The sequence below is a fragment of the Rutidosis leptorrhynchoides genome, chromosome 1 (genome assembly GCF_046630445.1).
Source record: "Rutidosis leptorrhynchoides isolate AG116_Rl617_1_P2 chromosome 1, CSIRO_AGI_Rlap_v1, whole genome shotgun sequence".
Taxonomy (NCBI): Eukaryota; Viridiplantae; Streptophyta; class Magnoliopsida; order Asterales; family Asteraceae; genus Rutidosis; species Rutidosis leptorrhynchoides.
This window is the reverse complement of record NC_092333.1, coordinates 538,110,859-538,130,768: the sequence shown is the minus strand read 5'-3', so window position 1 is coordinate 538,130,768 and position 19,910 is coordinate 538,110,859. Positions and strand designations below refer to the sequence as shown.

Below are 19,910 nucleotides of genomic sequence, written 5' to 3'. Positions count from 1 at the left end.
GAAGAAGAAAGCAGACAAAAAACAAAAAAAATTAGCTGTGATTGATACGTGTAAATATCTGCTCATATATATATATTATTTTTAACATTAATAATTAATAATAATAACATTTATATTTAAATTATTATTATTATTATATAAAAATACAAATGATAACAATAATATTTATTAAATTCAGTAATAATAAGACTAATGATGAAAGTGAACATGATAAATTTTAAATAAGATAATAATTTTTGGTAAAAATAATAATTATAATAATTATTATAATTTTTCTGCTATTTATAATAATAATGATTTTTAATAATGATAATCGTAATTTTAGTAATTATAACACATTAATCCTATCAAATTTTATATCTAAATATTTTATATAGGAATATTAATAATACATATCTTAATATTAATATTAACATTAATATTGATTTTAATAACAATGAAGTAATAATTATATCAGTATATAATTATATTTTTAACATGTAATCACACATAATATTTATATAATATTTTGTATAATATCACTCATTTGAATATTTAAGATTTATACCTTATATATATATATGACAATATACATTTAATAATATTTATATATAGAATTTATATACATTTATTTTTAAATTACAATATCTAAAATTATGTTTTATTTATTAAATTTTATTACATAAATAAGTATATTACTTATAGATATTAAAACGAATAAACTCAAAGTACATTTAATACTTTGCTAATGTTGATAATTTATGTCCAAATTTATTTACATTCAATACACCCTCTATAATTAACTAATCAGTGTTTAAATAATCAATTTTTAAATTAACTTAAGTTATCTTTTATTATAACTAAATCACATAATAGTTTAATTTATTATATATTATTATTTACATATATAATTATTTATATATTCATTTCTATTTACAATTAATGGTTCGTGAATCATCGGAAGTAATCAAAAGTTAAATGAATACATGAACACAGTTCAAAGTTTGAGACTTAACATTACAGACTTTGCTTATCGTGTCAAAATCAATATAAGATTAAGTTTAAATTTGGTCGAAAATTTCCGGGTCGTCACAAATCTTCTAGCTTTATTTGAGATACTAAGGCCGAATTGACTCTAACACACGTCAAGAACCGAAACTAATATTAGTGCTTAAACGTATAAGTCTCTAGTTTTATTTTCTGTAATTGAGCACTTGTATTATACGGATCCTCAGTTTTTTTGATAAATTATGTTGTTAAAAAATAAATCCAAGCAATAACATGTACTGTACAAAGTACCATAATTTTGTACATATGTACATAAGTCAGTTATGTATGTCCATATGTACTTCATTGATAAGTGGAAGGACATTATTTTGGTGTCTATGTATGTACTACGACTAGTTAAGTTCGGCGAGAAAACGTGCAACAGTTAGTAGTGAATTTAGGATGAAAAGTCAATGGAGTACTAAACATTTTTTTTACATCTATTTATATTTGAATTGCATTTTAGTGACTGTTATCTTAAAAAACAATAAATCCTAAAAATGCGTGGAGTCCTACATTTAAATTTAGTGTCACACCTTGTAGGATACTTTGTAAAAAAAAAAAAAAAATTTAAACTAGCGGTGTCCCGTGACATTACGGATATACAAGTAGAACCGCCACTGATCAATGGCCACGCGTACAAAAGATGCCACGTTTACACTTTGATATGAAAGAAAAATTATTTACGACATGACGAGTGAATGGTAGAAGAAGGGCCAAAACAACAACATGAGGATTAGAATGACGATAGTTGCGTAAATATCAGATAGGTAAATTAGTTAAGTACCTCAAGAGTTTGATTTACTCTAAATCAATGATGATTTAAAATGTGTTTTTATCGCAAAAATATGTTTGCGATAATATGTACCTTAATATGTACCTTTTCTACTACCTATTGTATTAGTGGACTATAATTGAAATGTACTATATTAAAATGTATTTAATGAGTTTTTTCTTTATACTTGTTACGTCTTTGTTAGATACAAAACCTAATATTTACAAAATTATTCGTTAAATACCTTATTCGCTAATCAAATATCAACTTCAACTTTAACTTTAACTTCAACGACTTCAACTTCCTATTTTTGATACGTGGTGTATTTGGATAAACTGGTTCAAGAAATGGCATTATCCTTCTAATGCTAAGAATCACTTGTACGTCATATTATCAGCTACTTTTTGACACCTATGGAGGTTTTGCAACGACACCTTATTCGCTAACCGAACGATGAAGAATGAACTATTGATTCCATTTGTTTTGTTATACCAAATGGATTCGTAGTAGATAAGTAGAAGTTTGTGTAATTTACGTTGAGATTATTGGCTAATGAAGCTATTGTGGTTGTTTCGTTCCGGCTTCCCTAGCTGCTCGTTAGGGAGGACCGTTAATGAAAATTTTGTCTTTAGAAAAATATATATTTACAAAAGTTATAATATTAAATGAGTTTTAACGTGTGTCACAAGTTACATTATCATAACTCTAGAAGTTATATGAAATTTATACACAAATAAAACTATTATAAAAGCTTCTTAAAGGTTTGAAACATAATGTTGGTACATTCCCTAATAAAATATCAATATTCGCTTGATCAACTACTTAACTATCTGATAAAATAGTATAAAATCTAAATTCCAATATCATATCCGGAAGTAACATAATGCAATACTGCGAATAATATCTTTACAAATAGGGGGATAGACAAATAAGCTTCCCGTTTTCCGAGTAACCGTTATCAATATATTTGTTACTCTCTATATCATTTTATCATTTTAGTTATCCACTTTACTATTCTTTTTAAAAAAACATACTTGTTACTCTATATTTCATTTTAGTTATTTAATTTTTTTTTTGAAAGACAAGATAATATTAATATGATAATAACTTTACAAAGTAAGGCTACGACCAATAACAATGGGTCTAAGCCAAAGAAACCACGATAATTACAATAGGGTGCAAAGGTTGCAACCCACACGAAGACTAATTATCTAAATATACAGAAGACTTTGTGAGCCAATTATGCAACTCAATACAAATTCCTTTGAGCGGGTGAGAGATCCACTCAAAAGACTTCACTTGAATTTTGCTAACTAACATCGGAACAATCGAACTAATGTTGTTGAAAACCAATTTGTTACGATTCTTCCATAGGTAATACACACATATCCACTCCACCGCTTGCCAAACTTTCGAGCCAAGCGACGACGTGTCAATAGAACATTTACCATGGAGGAATTCCGCGAAGTTTAGATGAGAATAAGAGCTAAAGTTCCACCACTTACAAACTCGAGACCACACATCCAAGGAGAATTTGCATTCAATCAACAAGTGATCAACCGATTCGAGCCCATCATCACACACGGGGCACCGAAGGCTATGAAGATCGATGCCCCTTTTGTCAAGCTCTATACGGACTGGGATTCTTTTCTTCAATGCTCTGCACACGAAATTCTCAATTTTTTTCGGGACATGATTATTTCTTAAAGTTGCATTAGCTACTTGACTATTATTACTAAGAAACTTATTGTTGATAATACTTGATAACTTTTTGACCGTGAAAACACCATTATTTGCAAACATCCATCTACACAATTCTTGAGAGTTGAAATTAATAGAAATACCCCGGATTAGGTTGCTAATTTCCTTCAGTTCATCCATCGTACGTCCAGTAGGATCACGGGCCCATTCCCACGCAAACAGAAACGAGCAGCCCTCTGTTGCAGGCAACGGATCAGACTGACCCGACACATGCCTTGATGCTGCTATTTTAAAATTTGATGCAGACGGCAAACCAGGAGGGTCTGCAGCTGCTGCGAAACCTGGACTGGACCCGCCACCTGTTGGTGCTGCTGTTGCATGTACTGACCTCGAACCTCTACCTGAAGGAGCTGCTGCTGCCAAATTATCCCTGAAGACTGATCTATGCGTTGTAAGTGGGATGATACGATCTCTTATTGTTGCTTCCTTGTTTGTCTCAAGCATGTATATCCTAGGGAACATGTTCTTGAAACAGTTCGAACCACACCAAACCTCATTCCAAAAAGTTGTAAATCTTCCATCGCCAATTGCTTTCTTGAAGGAGTTCTTGAAAGGTCCTTGTAATTCCTCAATTTGATTTCCTGCAAAAATGATGTTATTCCAAACACCCGAGGTCGATAAACGAGCAAGCACGTCTCCCGACCTCAAGCCACCGTCAATTCCATAGACACTACGAATAATTTTGGCCCAAAAGCAACTAATTTCGGTATAAAACCTCCACCACCACTTTTCCAAAAGAGCAAGATTTTTACTTTTTAAGTAGCCCACATTTAACACCACCCCCCCCCCCCCCCCCAAAAAAACCTTATATGATAAACAAATGTTATCCCATTTGACCTAAGAAATTTTTGAACCCGAAAGATCACCCCCTCTCCCCCCCCCCCCCCCCAAAGAAAATACGTCTCACATGAAAAAGCGCAAAATAATACAAGGGAAGACTATTTAGGACCGATTTTAGTAGAACCAAATTCTCATTTTTCATTCCGAAAGTCTCTTTTTGAACTTATCAATCACCGGAGCCCGATGACTAACTTTCTTCATTTTTACACTAATGGGGAGTCCAAGATAAATGAAAGAGAAATTGCTGGCTCGGCATCCCATACGTCTAGCCAATTCCTCAATTTCAATCGAACTAACACCCACTCCATAAAGACAACTTTTACTAAAGTTAATTTTTAGACTCGAGGTCAATTCAAAGCACTTTAGTATGTTGATAAGGTTACGAGAATTCAACCTAGACCAATCACCAAGGAATAAAGTGTCATCCGTAATTTGTAGATGAGACAATATGATCTTATCGCGTCCAATTTCCACTCCATTAAAAAGTCCCCTCTCAACCGCGGCCTTAGTGAGTATTTTAAGTCCTTCCGCAGCTAAAATGAACAAGAATGGGGAAAGAGGATCCCCTTGTCTAACGCCTCTACCAATAGCAAATTCTCGAGTAAGCGACCCATTAACTAAGATGGAAATACTAGCCGATTTCAAGCAAGCAAGAATCCACTTCCGCCATTTCTCCCCAAACCCCATACAAGCCATAACTTCCAAGGGAAAATCCCTTTTCTCTTATGATTTTTCAAGTAGTCGATCGATTCATTAGCAATGAGCACACAATTGTCATAACCCGTCTAAATCCATATGGACGAATGCAATAACATCTGGTCCCATTGCGATGAACGACTCCAAGTAATATCTTTAAAATCAGTAAATGCACAGCGGAAGATTTCTTTTATACCTGAGAATAAACATGCTTAAAAGTGTCAACCAAAAGGTTGGTGAGTTCGTAGGTTTATCATAACAATCATTTCAATATTTTAATAGACCATAAGATTTCAATATTTAACTGCACACATATATCTCGTGTACAAAACATGATACACATAACCTGTGTATAAAAATCATTCATATGGTGAGCACCTAGTAACCGACCTTAACAAGATGCATATAGAATATCCACTTCATTCCGGGACTCTCATTGGATATGATAAATTCGAAGTACTAAAGCATCCGTAACCCGGATGGGCCTCGTTGGGCCCGATAGATCTATCTTTAGGATTCACGTCAATTAGGGGCTATTTCCCTAATTCTTAGGCTACCAAGCTAAAAAGGGGCATATTCGGTTTAATAATCCAACCATAGAATGTAGTTACAATTACTTGTGTCTATTTCGTAAAACATTTATAAAATCAGCACATGTATTCTCAGTCCCAAAAATATATATTGCAAAAGCATTTAAAAGGGGAGCAAATGAAACTCATGATACGATATTTTGTAGTAAAAATATGCATACGACGGAAATGAACAATGCAGGGTTGGCCTCGGATTCACGAACCTATATCATATATATATATATATATATATATATATATATATATATATATATATATATATATATATATATATATATAGAGCAAATGAAACTCATGATACGATATTTTGTTGTAAAAATATGCATACGACGGAAATGAACAATGCAGGGTTGGCCTCGGATTCACGAACCTATATCATATATATATATATATATATATATATATATATATATATATATATATATATATATATATATATATATATATATATATATATATATATATATATATATTAACACATATAATGAAAATCACAAAATTTTATTTATTAATTATATAATATTTATATATTTGTAGTTATATATAATTTATTCTAAATTTCATTTAAAAACATATTCTTTATTTATATATATTATATCTTAACTAAAATGTTATATATTTATTTTGTATATATATAATAAAAATGTTAATATGTTTAATATATAATTATAGGTAATATTAATATAATTATAGTATATATAATAAGTATATTTTTATGTACAAAATCTTTATTTGTTATAATATAATAATCATAATAATAATGATAATGATAATTTTAATAAAAATGGTAGTTTTAATAATAATGAAAATTTTAATAATAATGATACTTTAAATAAATACGATAGTAAAAATGATAATACTAATAAGAATGATAATAATAATAATACTAGCAATGATAATTTTTATATAAAATGGTAATTTTAATAATAATGATTTTAATAATAATGATACTACTAATAACATTAAAAAGTTGTAAGGTTTTCCCTGTCCGGGTTACCCGGGAAGGGCGAGTAATCCGACCCCATACTCTAGTGTACGCAGCCCATCAGGAATACTCCCTGGCTGTTTCCAACCCTTCCCTGGCCACCCCAAGAATTGAACCTGAGACCTCTTGCAAGGATCTCAGGGCCCCAACCACTTGGGCTACCTTGGGATGGTTATACTACTAATAACATTCTTAATGATGATAATACTAATACTAATGTTAATAATAATAATAATAACCTTAAAATCAAGTTAATACTAATAATAATACTAATAATACTAATAATAATAATAACTATAATAATAATACTTATAATACTTATGTTAATGATAATAATGTAAATTATATTAATGATAATAATAAAAATCATGATACCAATAAACATAATAATAATAATAATAATAATAATAATAATAATAATAATAATAATAATAATAATAATAATAATAATAATAATAATAATAATAATAATAATAATAATACAAGAGTACAACCTTTGAAGAAAGGAGCTTTAAAAATAAAACGCCACTGCCCGGGCTCGAACCCGTGACCTCTCGTTCCACACAAACACCCCTAACCATTACACTATTTGTTTCATTATGATATATTTCATATGTTTAATCATTTTAACCCGTCAATTATCTTCTTCCATCTCAAACATCTCGGCCCAACAATTAAAATAGAATTCGGCCCAACATTCTAAAATAGGACTCGGCCCAAACAAAATAAAACAGCCCAATCCGATTTCTAGCCCAAAATAACCATTAATCCAATCCATTAACAGTATTATTGAATTAAGTTGTAACAAAAGGGTGTAGGGTTACTGTAGTTCGACCGGGAGCAAAAACAACAACGCATCATCATGATTCATCTAATTTTCACGATCCTTCATCATCATACTCATCATCACAACCGTGCTTGAAGCGACCCGTCCTAATCCATCCGGACGAAGTCCATATCGATTATAAATGATTCACAACAGTTGATTACATCACGAGGTACTTGACCCCTATATGATACATTTTACAAACATTGCATTCATTTTTGGAAAAGACAATCTTTTATTTCATCGAAAGTTAACGACATGCATACCATTTCATAATATATCTAGCTATAATTGACTAAATAATAATCTTGATGAACTCAATGACTCGAATGCAACATCTTTTGAAATATGTCATGAATGACTCCAAGTAATATCTTGAAAATGAGCAAATGCACAACGAAAGACTTCTTTCATACCTGAGAATAAACATGCTTTAAAGTGTCAACCAAAAAGGTTGGTGAGTTCATTAGTTTATCATAAAGAATCATTTCATAACTTTAATAGACCACAAGATTTCATATTTCCAATTCTCATAAACTTACGTCCCATGCATAGAGACAAAAATATCATTCGTATGGATTGAACACCTGGTAACTGACATTCACAATATGCATATAAAAATATCCCCATTATTCCGGGATCCTCCATCGGACATGATATAAATTTCGAAGTACTAAAGCATCCGGTACTTTGGATGGGGCTTGTTGGGCCCGATAGATCTATCTTTAGGATTCGCGTCAATTAGGGTGTCTGTTCCCAAATTCTTAGATTACCAGACTTAATAAAAAGGGGCATATTCGATTTCGATAATTCAACCATAGAATGTAATTTCACGTACTTGTGTCCATTTTGTAAATCATTTATAAAAACAGCGCATGTATTCTCAGCCTAAAAATATAAAGGGTAAAAAGGCAAATGAAAACTCACAATACTGTATTTTGTAGTAAAAATACATATGACGATATTGAACAACTGAACAGTGCAGGGTTGGCCTCGGATTCACGAACCTATATCAAGTATATATATTAACATATAATAACAACTAGTAAGTTTATATATTGATAATTTACATATCGTATTACTAAGTAAGTTATATTTATCTTATATACTTTAAGTAATTAATATGTATTTCTATAATACATTTATTAATATTAATATAGTAAATACTTATTAGAGTAGTTTAATAATATAATATTTATCATTTATCATAATAATATAGAAATTTATTTCAAGGTTTATATGTGATAAGAATATATATATTAATATATTTTATATATATAGATTACTTAATGTCATTTTAATAATAAAAATCTAATAATATGTAATATTAATATATTTATAATGTATTTTTGAAAAATATTATTTATTTGTAATAAAAACAAAAATAGTGATAATAATAATGATAATAATAATAATAATGATAATGATAAAAATAATAGCGATAATAAAAATGATACTTTTGAAAAGGATAATTTTAATAGGAATGATAATAATAATATTAATAAGCTTTGTAATAATAATATCAATAATAATGATAATGAAAACAATAATTTTTACTAATAATACTTAATACATAATAATAATAATAATAATAATAATAATAATAATAATAATAATAATAATAATCACAATAATAATAATAATACTAATAACAATAATACTAACTAAAATAATAATAATAATAATAATAATAATAATAATAATAATAATAATAATAATAATAATAATAATAATAATAATAATAATAATAATAATAATAATAATAATAATAATAATAATAATAATAATAATAATAATGAAAATATAAATGTAAAATGGTATACCCTCTTTAAAAGCTTTCATAAAAAAAATTGTCCGCGACGGGGATTGAACCCAGGACCTCTTGTTTAACCTCTAACACCCAAACCACTCTGCCAAACTCGTGTTTCTATTTTTAAACCGTACTATAATCCATTTAACCCGTCTGTTTTCCTGGCCCAAGTGCCATTTACGGTCCGACAGCAACTAACCAAAACCGGTCCAAGTGCTTCTACTTAAACAATCTGTTAATAGCCCAAAATCGAATTTGAATAAATCTTTTAACATAAGGGTTTCGGTCATTTACAGACTTCACACAACCGCCCAAAATTTGTTCCTTCATCCTCACCTAACTACGATCATCATCATTACTCTCATGTCATCACCACTTCTTCATCATCTTCGATTGATTTCATCATCATCATTATCAACGAGTCATCAACCTCTTTCTTCATCATCGTTTTCTTTTGAAACAAGAACAGAAGATTGTGTGGTAAAAGTGGTTTGCAGGAAAAGAAGAAAGGAAGTAATTAAATGGGGGTTCACGAACGTATAGCAGCAGCAGAAGTTCTAAATCAGAAACGTGTAGATAGGTGTTGATGTTCAAAGGTAACGATTCTAGATTTATGTAATTAAATCTTTTGATGGGTTGTGGTTATTCAATCAGGGTTCGGGTTAGATTAATATCGAGCAGTGTGTGCTATTTGAATAGGAGAAAATTAATGGAAGAGTAATGATTTACAGTTTTATTGAAGCGAATTTGATTGAAGTAGCAGCAGTAATTCCAATCGGCAAAGAGCTAGAGCAGTTGAACTGTAATTTATGGATTTTTGTGTTTTTAAATTTGCATTTGCAGTAGCCTGTAAATATAATATGCTTTTGAACAATCACAACAGCAATTATGATTCGTTTTAAATTGTTTTGTAGCATTTGGTGGTCGACAGGATTCAATATCAAGGACAGGAAGAAATAATAAGAAAAAAACAAAAACAAAAAGTGTGAAGCTGACCTTGAACAGATTCTTATAATTGATATGATTGCAAATGAATTTTGTTAGTATATGGAAAATATCGATTTCAGAGAACAGAGTAATAGAAAGTTGATTGTGAAATCTAACAGATTTTGGATCTGTATTTATATATATATATATATCTTTATGTATCTGTATAAACTCGTATATATATATATATATATATATATATATATATATATTTATATATATATATATATATATATATTTATTTATTTGTATATGTATTTATTTATATGTATATCTGTATTTTATATATTGTATATGTAATTATAAATATCTATTTTTGTATATATTGATTGTATATTTGAATATGTATATTAAATTCTTATTATTTTTTATATATATAACTAGTATAGTTATATTAATAGTATTAATATTAATATTAATAATACTAATAATAATATTATAAATAATAATTTTATTAATAAAGACTATAATGATGAATGATAATAATATAATAGTATTAATACTAACATCAAGGATAATTACCATTAATGATAATAATAATAATAATAATATCTTACTAGATATAATAGATTATATAAAAAATAAAAATACAGTTAATAATCTTAATAATAATATTAATAATAATAATACTCATTATAATAATACTAATGATAATAATCATATTTGTAATAACAATACTATGATAATAAAATTCATATCTATAGATTACATATTTAAATTAATATTAATGCTAACAATACTGATATTGTATTTATTTTGATAAAAGTAATTATCACAAATATACATATATATAAATATTGAATAAATTTTTTTTTATTATCTGTATTATATATAATATATTAACAAAGATACATAGAAATTAGATATATATTTATATATAGCTTTATTTTTAATAATAACTTAATTATTCTATTTATTACTTTACATCTTTAATTCAAATGTTTATTTTATAATTTCAAATTATTATATATACTCATATTTATTTACAAATAATTGTTCGTGAATCGTCGAGAATAGTCAAAGGTCAATTGAATATATGAAACATAGTTCAAAGTTTTTAAGAACTCAATATTACAGATTTTGTTTATCGTGTCAGAATCTTATAAAGATTAAGTTTAAATTTGGTCAAAAATTCCCGGGTCGTCACATTACCTACCCGTTAAAGAAATTTCGTCCCGAAATTTGAGTGAAGTGGTCATGGCTAACCATAGAAATGCTTTCATGACGAATATGAGTTGATAAATAGAGTTTTATCACTATAAAGTAATAAGGATAAATAATTCAATTCTTCAAAACGGACGAATGAAGCTATCACAAATGAAAATGAGTAAATGCAGAATTGAATTAACCAGTGACGTAGTCCTGGTTGAATTTAGAAATTAAGGTACGTCTTAACCTTTGACATAGTCACTGTTGAATTCCAGAATTTAAGGGATTTAAAAGAAAATCTTGGAAATCTATAAGATCTGATTCTTCGAGATTTAAAGAAATTAGGATCTCTTTAATTAAATGCGATGATCTGCCCCAATTACTACGTCTGATATTTCCAGTATAAATTTACCTTTTCCATTCCATTAGTTTTCACCACTTCTATACTCAATCCTAAATTCAAAAGATTGTGAAAATGCTTAATCCAGTTCTAATTCTTGTCCTTATCCTTATGATCGCAACAATCATTCTCCTTTTCCAACTTCAACTGGAGGAATCTGTTTTCTTCAACATTGCACTTGGGAGAATACTATTCTTATTTCTACCATGTCTTTATATTGCTATTCGTATTAATATCCAAGGTTTGAAACCTCCGTGTTGACATTGGGCTTTATATTTTCTCTTATATTTTGGAGTACTTTTTTCCGTCTTCTATAATCATTGTCATTCACAGTTAATGATCTCTCTGATTTGCTGCGATTTATACCCTCTTTCTATTTCGGAGCTTCATGCTTTTGTTTTCTTTTTGCAAGTAACGGTCCAGAATTCATAGGTGTGGAGTTTTGAATGAGCTTACTGTTCTAAACAAGAAAGAACGTAATAGCATGATTTGATTTGTCAAATTACCAGAATCACTGAGAATAGAACTATCAAGAATATATTTTCTTGATATGTTCAGAAGTTAATCAGAATGAAAGAGTTATGTAACATGACACATGATGACGTTATAATCTGTGAATCATCATGTTCCATTTAGAAACTCAGCATGACTTACTGTAATATAATCACGTTGATCAAGTGTCATTATATTATACTAACTCATGCATTAGTTCTCAACATTACTTCAATAGCATTTATATCTTAAGCTCGAAAGTTTACAGAATATAGAAACTAACAGTTTCTATATGATGTAACACTGATAGCACGAAGAGATTAATGATTTCATATAAGAATTGTTATGAAAATATCTTTAGAAATATGGAGGATATTTATAATGAAAAATACTATGATATCCTGGAATTTCTAATATCGAAGGATGATGAAGAAAATTTTCCTCACGATTTTAACATGACTTCGGAGCAAGATATTCTCTAAAGATTTCATCGGATCCAGACTTATCTGGATTCTTTGAATATAGGGTATAGTCCTTGTATTTGTCCTTGGTCTCCTTCATGGTTAGCTCAATCCGTTTTTCCATTTCCAACTTTTCTGAGCTTTTCCAACATACTATTCTTTATCATCAAACTTCCGATGATTAAGGTCATTTATAATTGTCTACGGTTTCTGCTGCTTCATTCCGCTTTTTCAACATTCAGATTATTGATTTGTAGACTGAGTGCTTTTCAGAATTTCAGAATGAATGATCATAATTCTAAGAGATGAATGTTATACATATAACTGTTGATGTAGACATACTGTGAGTTTTCAAAGTACTGATTATTGATTCCCGGTAATTGGTATGACAGTTCTCGTTACAAGATGCGGATGAGTATATGATAGGGTTTTAATAGATAAATATAGTGATTTATCGGAGAGGTTTAAGCCAAGGAGCAACGAGGTTGCTGGTACGTCTGCTGATAATATGGTGGGATATAAAAGGTTCCCCAGTAACAATAAAAGAGTATGCATATAAATCAAGGTGATAATAAGGTTGTTTCGAACGAAAAGTCGAAGTTGACTTGCTGGAGCTGTGACAAAATTGGCTAATTTGGAAAAGGGATTGTAAAGGTATTTTGGGTAATAATAACGCTAAAGGAATTAGCACAGCTATATGTTAAACGTTTACTCAGTTTCTGAAAGTTTTTCATGTGTATATCCATATGTATAAGTTCTTCCTTTCATAGGTATCGTGTGGTTGGATCATCCTCTCGATTGAGGTGTTTTTAAGAGTCATGAAAGATTTTGAACGCAGATTGTAATCTTCAAGATACAATTGAGGTTTAAGATGAAATCAAGTGGCAAACTTAAAGAATTTGTTTAGTTTCATATGTTATATTCAAAATTTTAATTCATTTTAATTTGTCCAATGTTATTAGTCCACAGTCGATAGTCCAATAATTCATATATAGCTTAATATATAATATTTGAATTAATTAATATGTATCATGACCCGTGTACATGTCTCAGACTCGATCACAACTCAAATTATATATATTATTGTAGAATCAACCTCAACCCTGTATAGATAACTCGATCATTACTGCATATAGAGTGTCTATGGTTATTCCAAATATATATATATATATATATATATATATATATATATATATATATATATATATATATATATATATATATATATATATATATATATGCGTCGATATGATATGTCAAAACCTTGTATACATGTCCCGATATTTAAAGTGCGTAAAATAAATACAGAAATTAAATGACAATAAATAAAATTGCGAGAAAGTAAATTGCGAGAAGGTAAATTGCGATAATTAAATTGCGATAAATAAAATGTAATCAGTTAGCTAGGAACAATTAGCTAGGAACAGTTAGCGTGGATTCTTAACAAAATTTCTCATAGTTAATTTGTTTGTTTCTAACAAATTTTTATTTTTGTCCAATGTTTTTTCTTCATTATGCCACTTGTTGGATTCTGGTAGGTCAAAATCCAAATATGAAATTGAATGAAAATGGTTAATTTGTGGTAAACGGATTCGTATATTTGTGGATGTAAGTAGAATAGTAAATTATTATTGTATCAGATTCAAAGAATGTACAGTGTAACTTATTAATGTGAAATCTAAATATTTTTCGGGTATTACCTACCCTTTAAAATATTTTCACCATTAACAGTTTGTACGAAAGAATTTTTAATTACAATCTTTATGAAAATATACTTACATATATATTTTCTTCAGATGTAATCATAGATTTAATAAGTTAATATAATATTAATCTCATTTGATATACCGTTAGAACTAGAATATATAATCTCTAAAACATTAGAGATTACATAATCGCCATACTGAAAGAAGATAATTGATGTAGAACGATACGTAGAACGATGATTATACTCGAGGTACGGATTGAGATTTTGAGGCATGTGATGTTGAAACTTGGGTTGTTGGTGGTACTGGTATTGATGTTGGGGTACTGTTGGTGCCGGTGATGTTGCTGAAGCTGGTAAATTTTGCACCATATTCTCCCAATTGTTTACTTGAGCGTGAAGTTCGCTAACTTCTTCTATTACTCCGGGATGATTGTCGGTAGAAATGAGCGGATGAATAAGATCTAGAATTTGAGATAATATCTAGTCGTGACGAGATACTCTGGAAATGAGAGAGAAAATAGTATTACGAACAGGTTCGCTGGTAAGTACTTCAGGTTCTTCGCCAAGAGGGAAATGTGGTGGATGGAAGGGATCGCCTTCTTCGCGTCTCCATTGATTAAATCGACTACGAATCCATCAGATAAATTGATGATGACTGGTTGGTTGATCCATTCTGGTTATACTGTTTTCGGAGCTTGGGTGAATATCCATGTCGGAATAGCTGTCGGAATAACTATCGGAATAGCTATCGAAATCTGAGGGACTCGAACTGGTTGCAGGATTCATCTCGTACGATCAGATGAAGGATTTTTGATAAGAAATAGATTATAGGATGTAGATTAGTACCCTGTAATACATAATTTACATATGCATATATAATACTAAAATCCCATAAGTTACGGAGGAATCTACGGAATATGTTAGGTAAAGTTTACAGTAACAGATATGCTAAGATATGAATTAGCAGATACGCTAAGATATGAATTTATCTATACACTATTCATGCAATCAATGCAGTAAGATGTGTCTAGACTAGGAATGATAAGCAGGTAATTTCCTAAGGATGATAAGTAGGTAATTTTCGACACGAAATGATAAGCAAAACTTTTGACATGCATACACGGTCGAAGTCCATAATCACTAAAGCATCCTAACGACTTATCAGTTAGACACACTAATGCAGACCTGATTCGCTAAGACCACCGCTCTGATACCAACTGAAGCACAGTTGGGGACAACCACCGTCCCACCCAGTGCCTTCCCAGCTAACCGCCTGGTAACCACTGAGTGTACCTCAGATACTGATTTTAGGGCCTGCCTCTCAGCTACTGCCAACCCTCGTAAGGGATCGCAAGGAGTAAGAGCCAATGCTTCGTCACAGGTAACACTGTTAGAACCTCCTTTACGACTAACCCGCCACACATGGACGGCGTTATACCAGCTCTGATACCAACTGAAGCGACCCGTCCTAATCCATCCGGACGAAGTCCATATCGATTATAAACGATTCACAACAGTTGATTACATCACGAGGTACTTGACCCCTATATGATACATTTTACAAACATTGCATTCGTTTTTGGAAAAGACAATCTTTCATTTCATCGAAAGTTAACGACATGCATACCATTTCATAATATATCTAGCTATAATTGACTAAATAATAATCTTGATGAACTCAATGACTCGAATGCAACGTCTTTTGAAATATGTCATGAATGACTCCAAGTAATATCTTGAAAATGAGCAAATGCACAGCGGAAGACTTCTTTCATACATGAGAATAAACATGCTTTAAAGTGTCAACCAAAAAGGTTGGTGAGTTCATTAGTTTATCATAAAGAATCATTTCATAACTTTAATAGACCACAAGATTTCATATTTCCAATTCTCATAAACTTACGTCCCATGCATAGAGACAAAAATATCATTCGTATGGATTGAACACCTGGTAACCAACATTCACAATATGCATATAAAAATATCCCCATCATTCCGGGATCCTCCATCGGACATGATATAAATTCCGAAGTACTAAAGCATCCGGTACTTTGGATGGGGCTTGTTGGGCCCGATAGATCTATCTTTAGGATTCGCGTCAATTAGGGTGTCTGTTCCCAAATTCTTAGATTACCAGACTTAATAAAAAAGGGGCATATTCGATTTCGATAATCCATAAATCTTTGTAAATTATCGAATTATCGAATTTATAAACAACCGAAACCCTTTCACGTACTTGTGTCCATTTTGTAAATTATTTATAAAAACAGCGCATGTATTCTCAGCCCAAAAATATAAAGGGTAAAAAGGCAAATGAAAACTCACAATACTGTATTTTGTAGTAAAAATACATATGACGATATTGAACAGCTGAACAGTGCAGGGTTGGCCTCGGATTCACGAACCTATATCAAGTATATATATATTAACATATAATAACAACTAGTAAATTTATATATTGATAATTTACATATCGTATTACTAAGTAAGTTATATTTATCTTATATACTTTAAGTAGTTAATATGTATTTCTATAATACATTTATTAATATTAATATAGTAAATACTTATTAGAGTAGTTTAATAATATAATATTTATCATTTATCATAATAATATAGAAATTTATTTCAAGGTTTATATGTGATAAGAATATATATATTAATATATTTTATATATATAGATTACTTAATGTCATTCATTTTAATAATAAAAATATAATAATATGTAATATTAATATATTTATAATGTATTTTTGAAAAATATTATTTATTTGTAATAAAAACAATAATAGTGATAATAATAATAATAATAATAATAATAATAATAATAATAATAATAATGATAAAAATAATAGCGATAATAAAAATGATACTTTTGAAAACGATAATTTTAATAGGAATGATAATAATAATATTAATAAGCTTTGTAATAATAATATCAATAATAATGATAATGAAAACAATAATTTTTACTAATAATACTTAATACATAATAATAATAATAATAATAATAATAATAATAATAATAATAATAATAATAATAATAATAATAATAATAATAATAATAATAATAATAATAATAATAATATTAATCACAATAATAATAATAATACTTATAACAATAATACTAACTAAAATAATAATAATAATAATAATAATGAAAATATAAATGTAAAATGGTATACCCTCTTTAAAAGCCTTCATAAAAAAAATTGTCCGCGTCGGGGATTGAACCCAGGACCTCTTGTTTAACCCCTAACACCCAAACCACTCTGCTAAACTCTTGTTTCTATTTTTAAACCGTACTATAATCCATTTAACCCGTCTGTTTTCCTGGCCCAAGTGCCATTTACGGCCCAACAGCAACTAACCAAAACCGGTCCAAGTGCTTCTACTTAAACGATCTGTTAATAGCCTAAAATCGAATTTGAATAAATCTTTTAACATAAAAGGGTTTCGGTTGTTTATAGACTTCACACAGCCGCCCAAAATTTGTTCCTTCATCCTCACCTAACTACGGTCATCATCATTACTCTCATGTCATCACCACTTCTTCATCATCTTCGATTTATTTCATCATCATCATTATCAACGAGTCATCAACCTCTTTCTTCATCATCGTTTTCTTTTGAAACAAGAACTGAAGATTGTGTGGTAAAAGTGGTTTGCAGGAAAAGAAGAAAGGAAGTAATTAAATGGGGGTTCACGAATGTATAGCAGCAACAGAAGTTCTAAATCAGAAATGTGTAGATAGGTGTTGATGTTCAAAGGTAACGATTCTAGATTTATTTAATTAAATCTTTTGATGGGTTGTGGTTATTCAATCAGGGTTCGGGTTAGATTAATATCGAGCAGTGTGTGTTGTTTGAATAGGAGAAAATTAATGGAAGAGTAATGATTTACAGTTTTATTGAAGCGAATTTAATTGAAGTAGCAGCAGTAATTCCAATCGGCAAAGAGCAAGAGCAGTTGAACTGTAATTTATGGATTTTTGTGTTTTTAAATTCGCATTTGCAGTAGCCTGTAAATATAATATGCTTTTGAACAATCACAACAGCAATTATGATTCGTTTTAAATTGTTTTGTAGCATTTGGTGGTCGACAGGATTCAATATCAAGGACAGGAAGAAATAATAAGAAAAAAACAAAAAAATAAAGTGTGAAGCTGACCTTGAACAGATTCTTATAATTGATCTAATTGCAAACGAATTTTGTTAGTATATGGAAAATATCGATTTCAGAGAACAGAGTAATAGAAAGTTGATTGTGAAATCTAACAGATATTGGATCTGTATTTATATATATATATATCTTTATGTATCTGTATAAACTCGTATATATATATTTATTTGTATATGTATTTATTTATATGTATATCTGTATTTTATATATTGTATATGTAATTATAAATATCTGTTTTTCTATATATTGATTGTATATCTGAATATGTATATTAAATTCTTATTATTATTTTTTTTTATATATAACTAGCATAGTTATATTAATAGTATTAATATTAATATTAATAATACTAATAATAATATTATAAATAATAATTTTATTAATAAAGACTATAATGATGAATGATAATAATATAATAGTATTAATACTAACATCAAGGATAATTACCATTAATGATAATAATATAAATGATAATAATAAAATAATAATAATAATAATAATATCTTACTAGATATAATAGATTATATAAAAAATAAAAATACAGTTAATAATCTTAATAATAATATTAATAATAATAATACTCATTATAATAATACTAATGATAATAATCATATTTGTAATAACAATACTATGATAATAAAATTCATATCTATAGATTACATATTTAAATTAATATTAATGCTAACAATACTGTAATAGTCTGTACATAACAAATTTCAATTTTTTTGTATCATAATTTTATTGATATTGTATTTATTTTGATAAAAGTATTTTCACAAATATACATATATATAAATATTGAATAAATTTTTTTTTATTATCTGTATTATATATAATATATTAACAAAGATACATAGAAATTAGATATATATTTATATATAGCTTTATTTTTAATAATAACTTAATTATTCTATTTATTACTTTACATCTGTAATTCAAATGTTTATTTTATAATTTCAAATTATTATATATACTCATATTTATATACATATTTATTTACAAATAATTGTTCGTGAATCATCGAGAATAGTCAAAGGTCAATTGAATATATGAAACACAGTTCAAAGTTTTTAAGAACTCAATATTACAAATTTTGCTTATCGTGTCAGAATCTTATAAAGATTAAGTTTAAATTTGGTCAGAAATTCCCGGGTCGTCACAGTGCTCACCATCATCAAACTTCTTTGTCTATCTTCCCATCATCATCACCATGTAACATCGT

The 19,910-nt window shown here is 28.7% G+C and overlaps 1 protein-coding gene across 1 annotated transcript; it reads right to left on the bottom strand.

Moving 5' to 3' along the window:
• Positions 1-3,004: 3,004 nt before the first annotated feature.
• LOC139842733 (uncharacterized) lies at positions 3,005-5,098 on the bottom strand. Its single transcript, XM_071832844.1, has 2 exons — positions 4,595-5,098; positions 3,005-4,288 (listed from the first exon to the last, which is right to left on the bottom strand). Exons 1-2 carry the CDS (start codon positions 5,096-5,098, stop codon positions 3,005-3,007), a joined length of 1,788 nt encoding a protein of 595 aa, XP_071688945.1.
• Between the last annotated feature and the right edge of the window lie 14,812 nt (positions 5,099-19,910).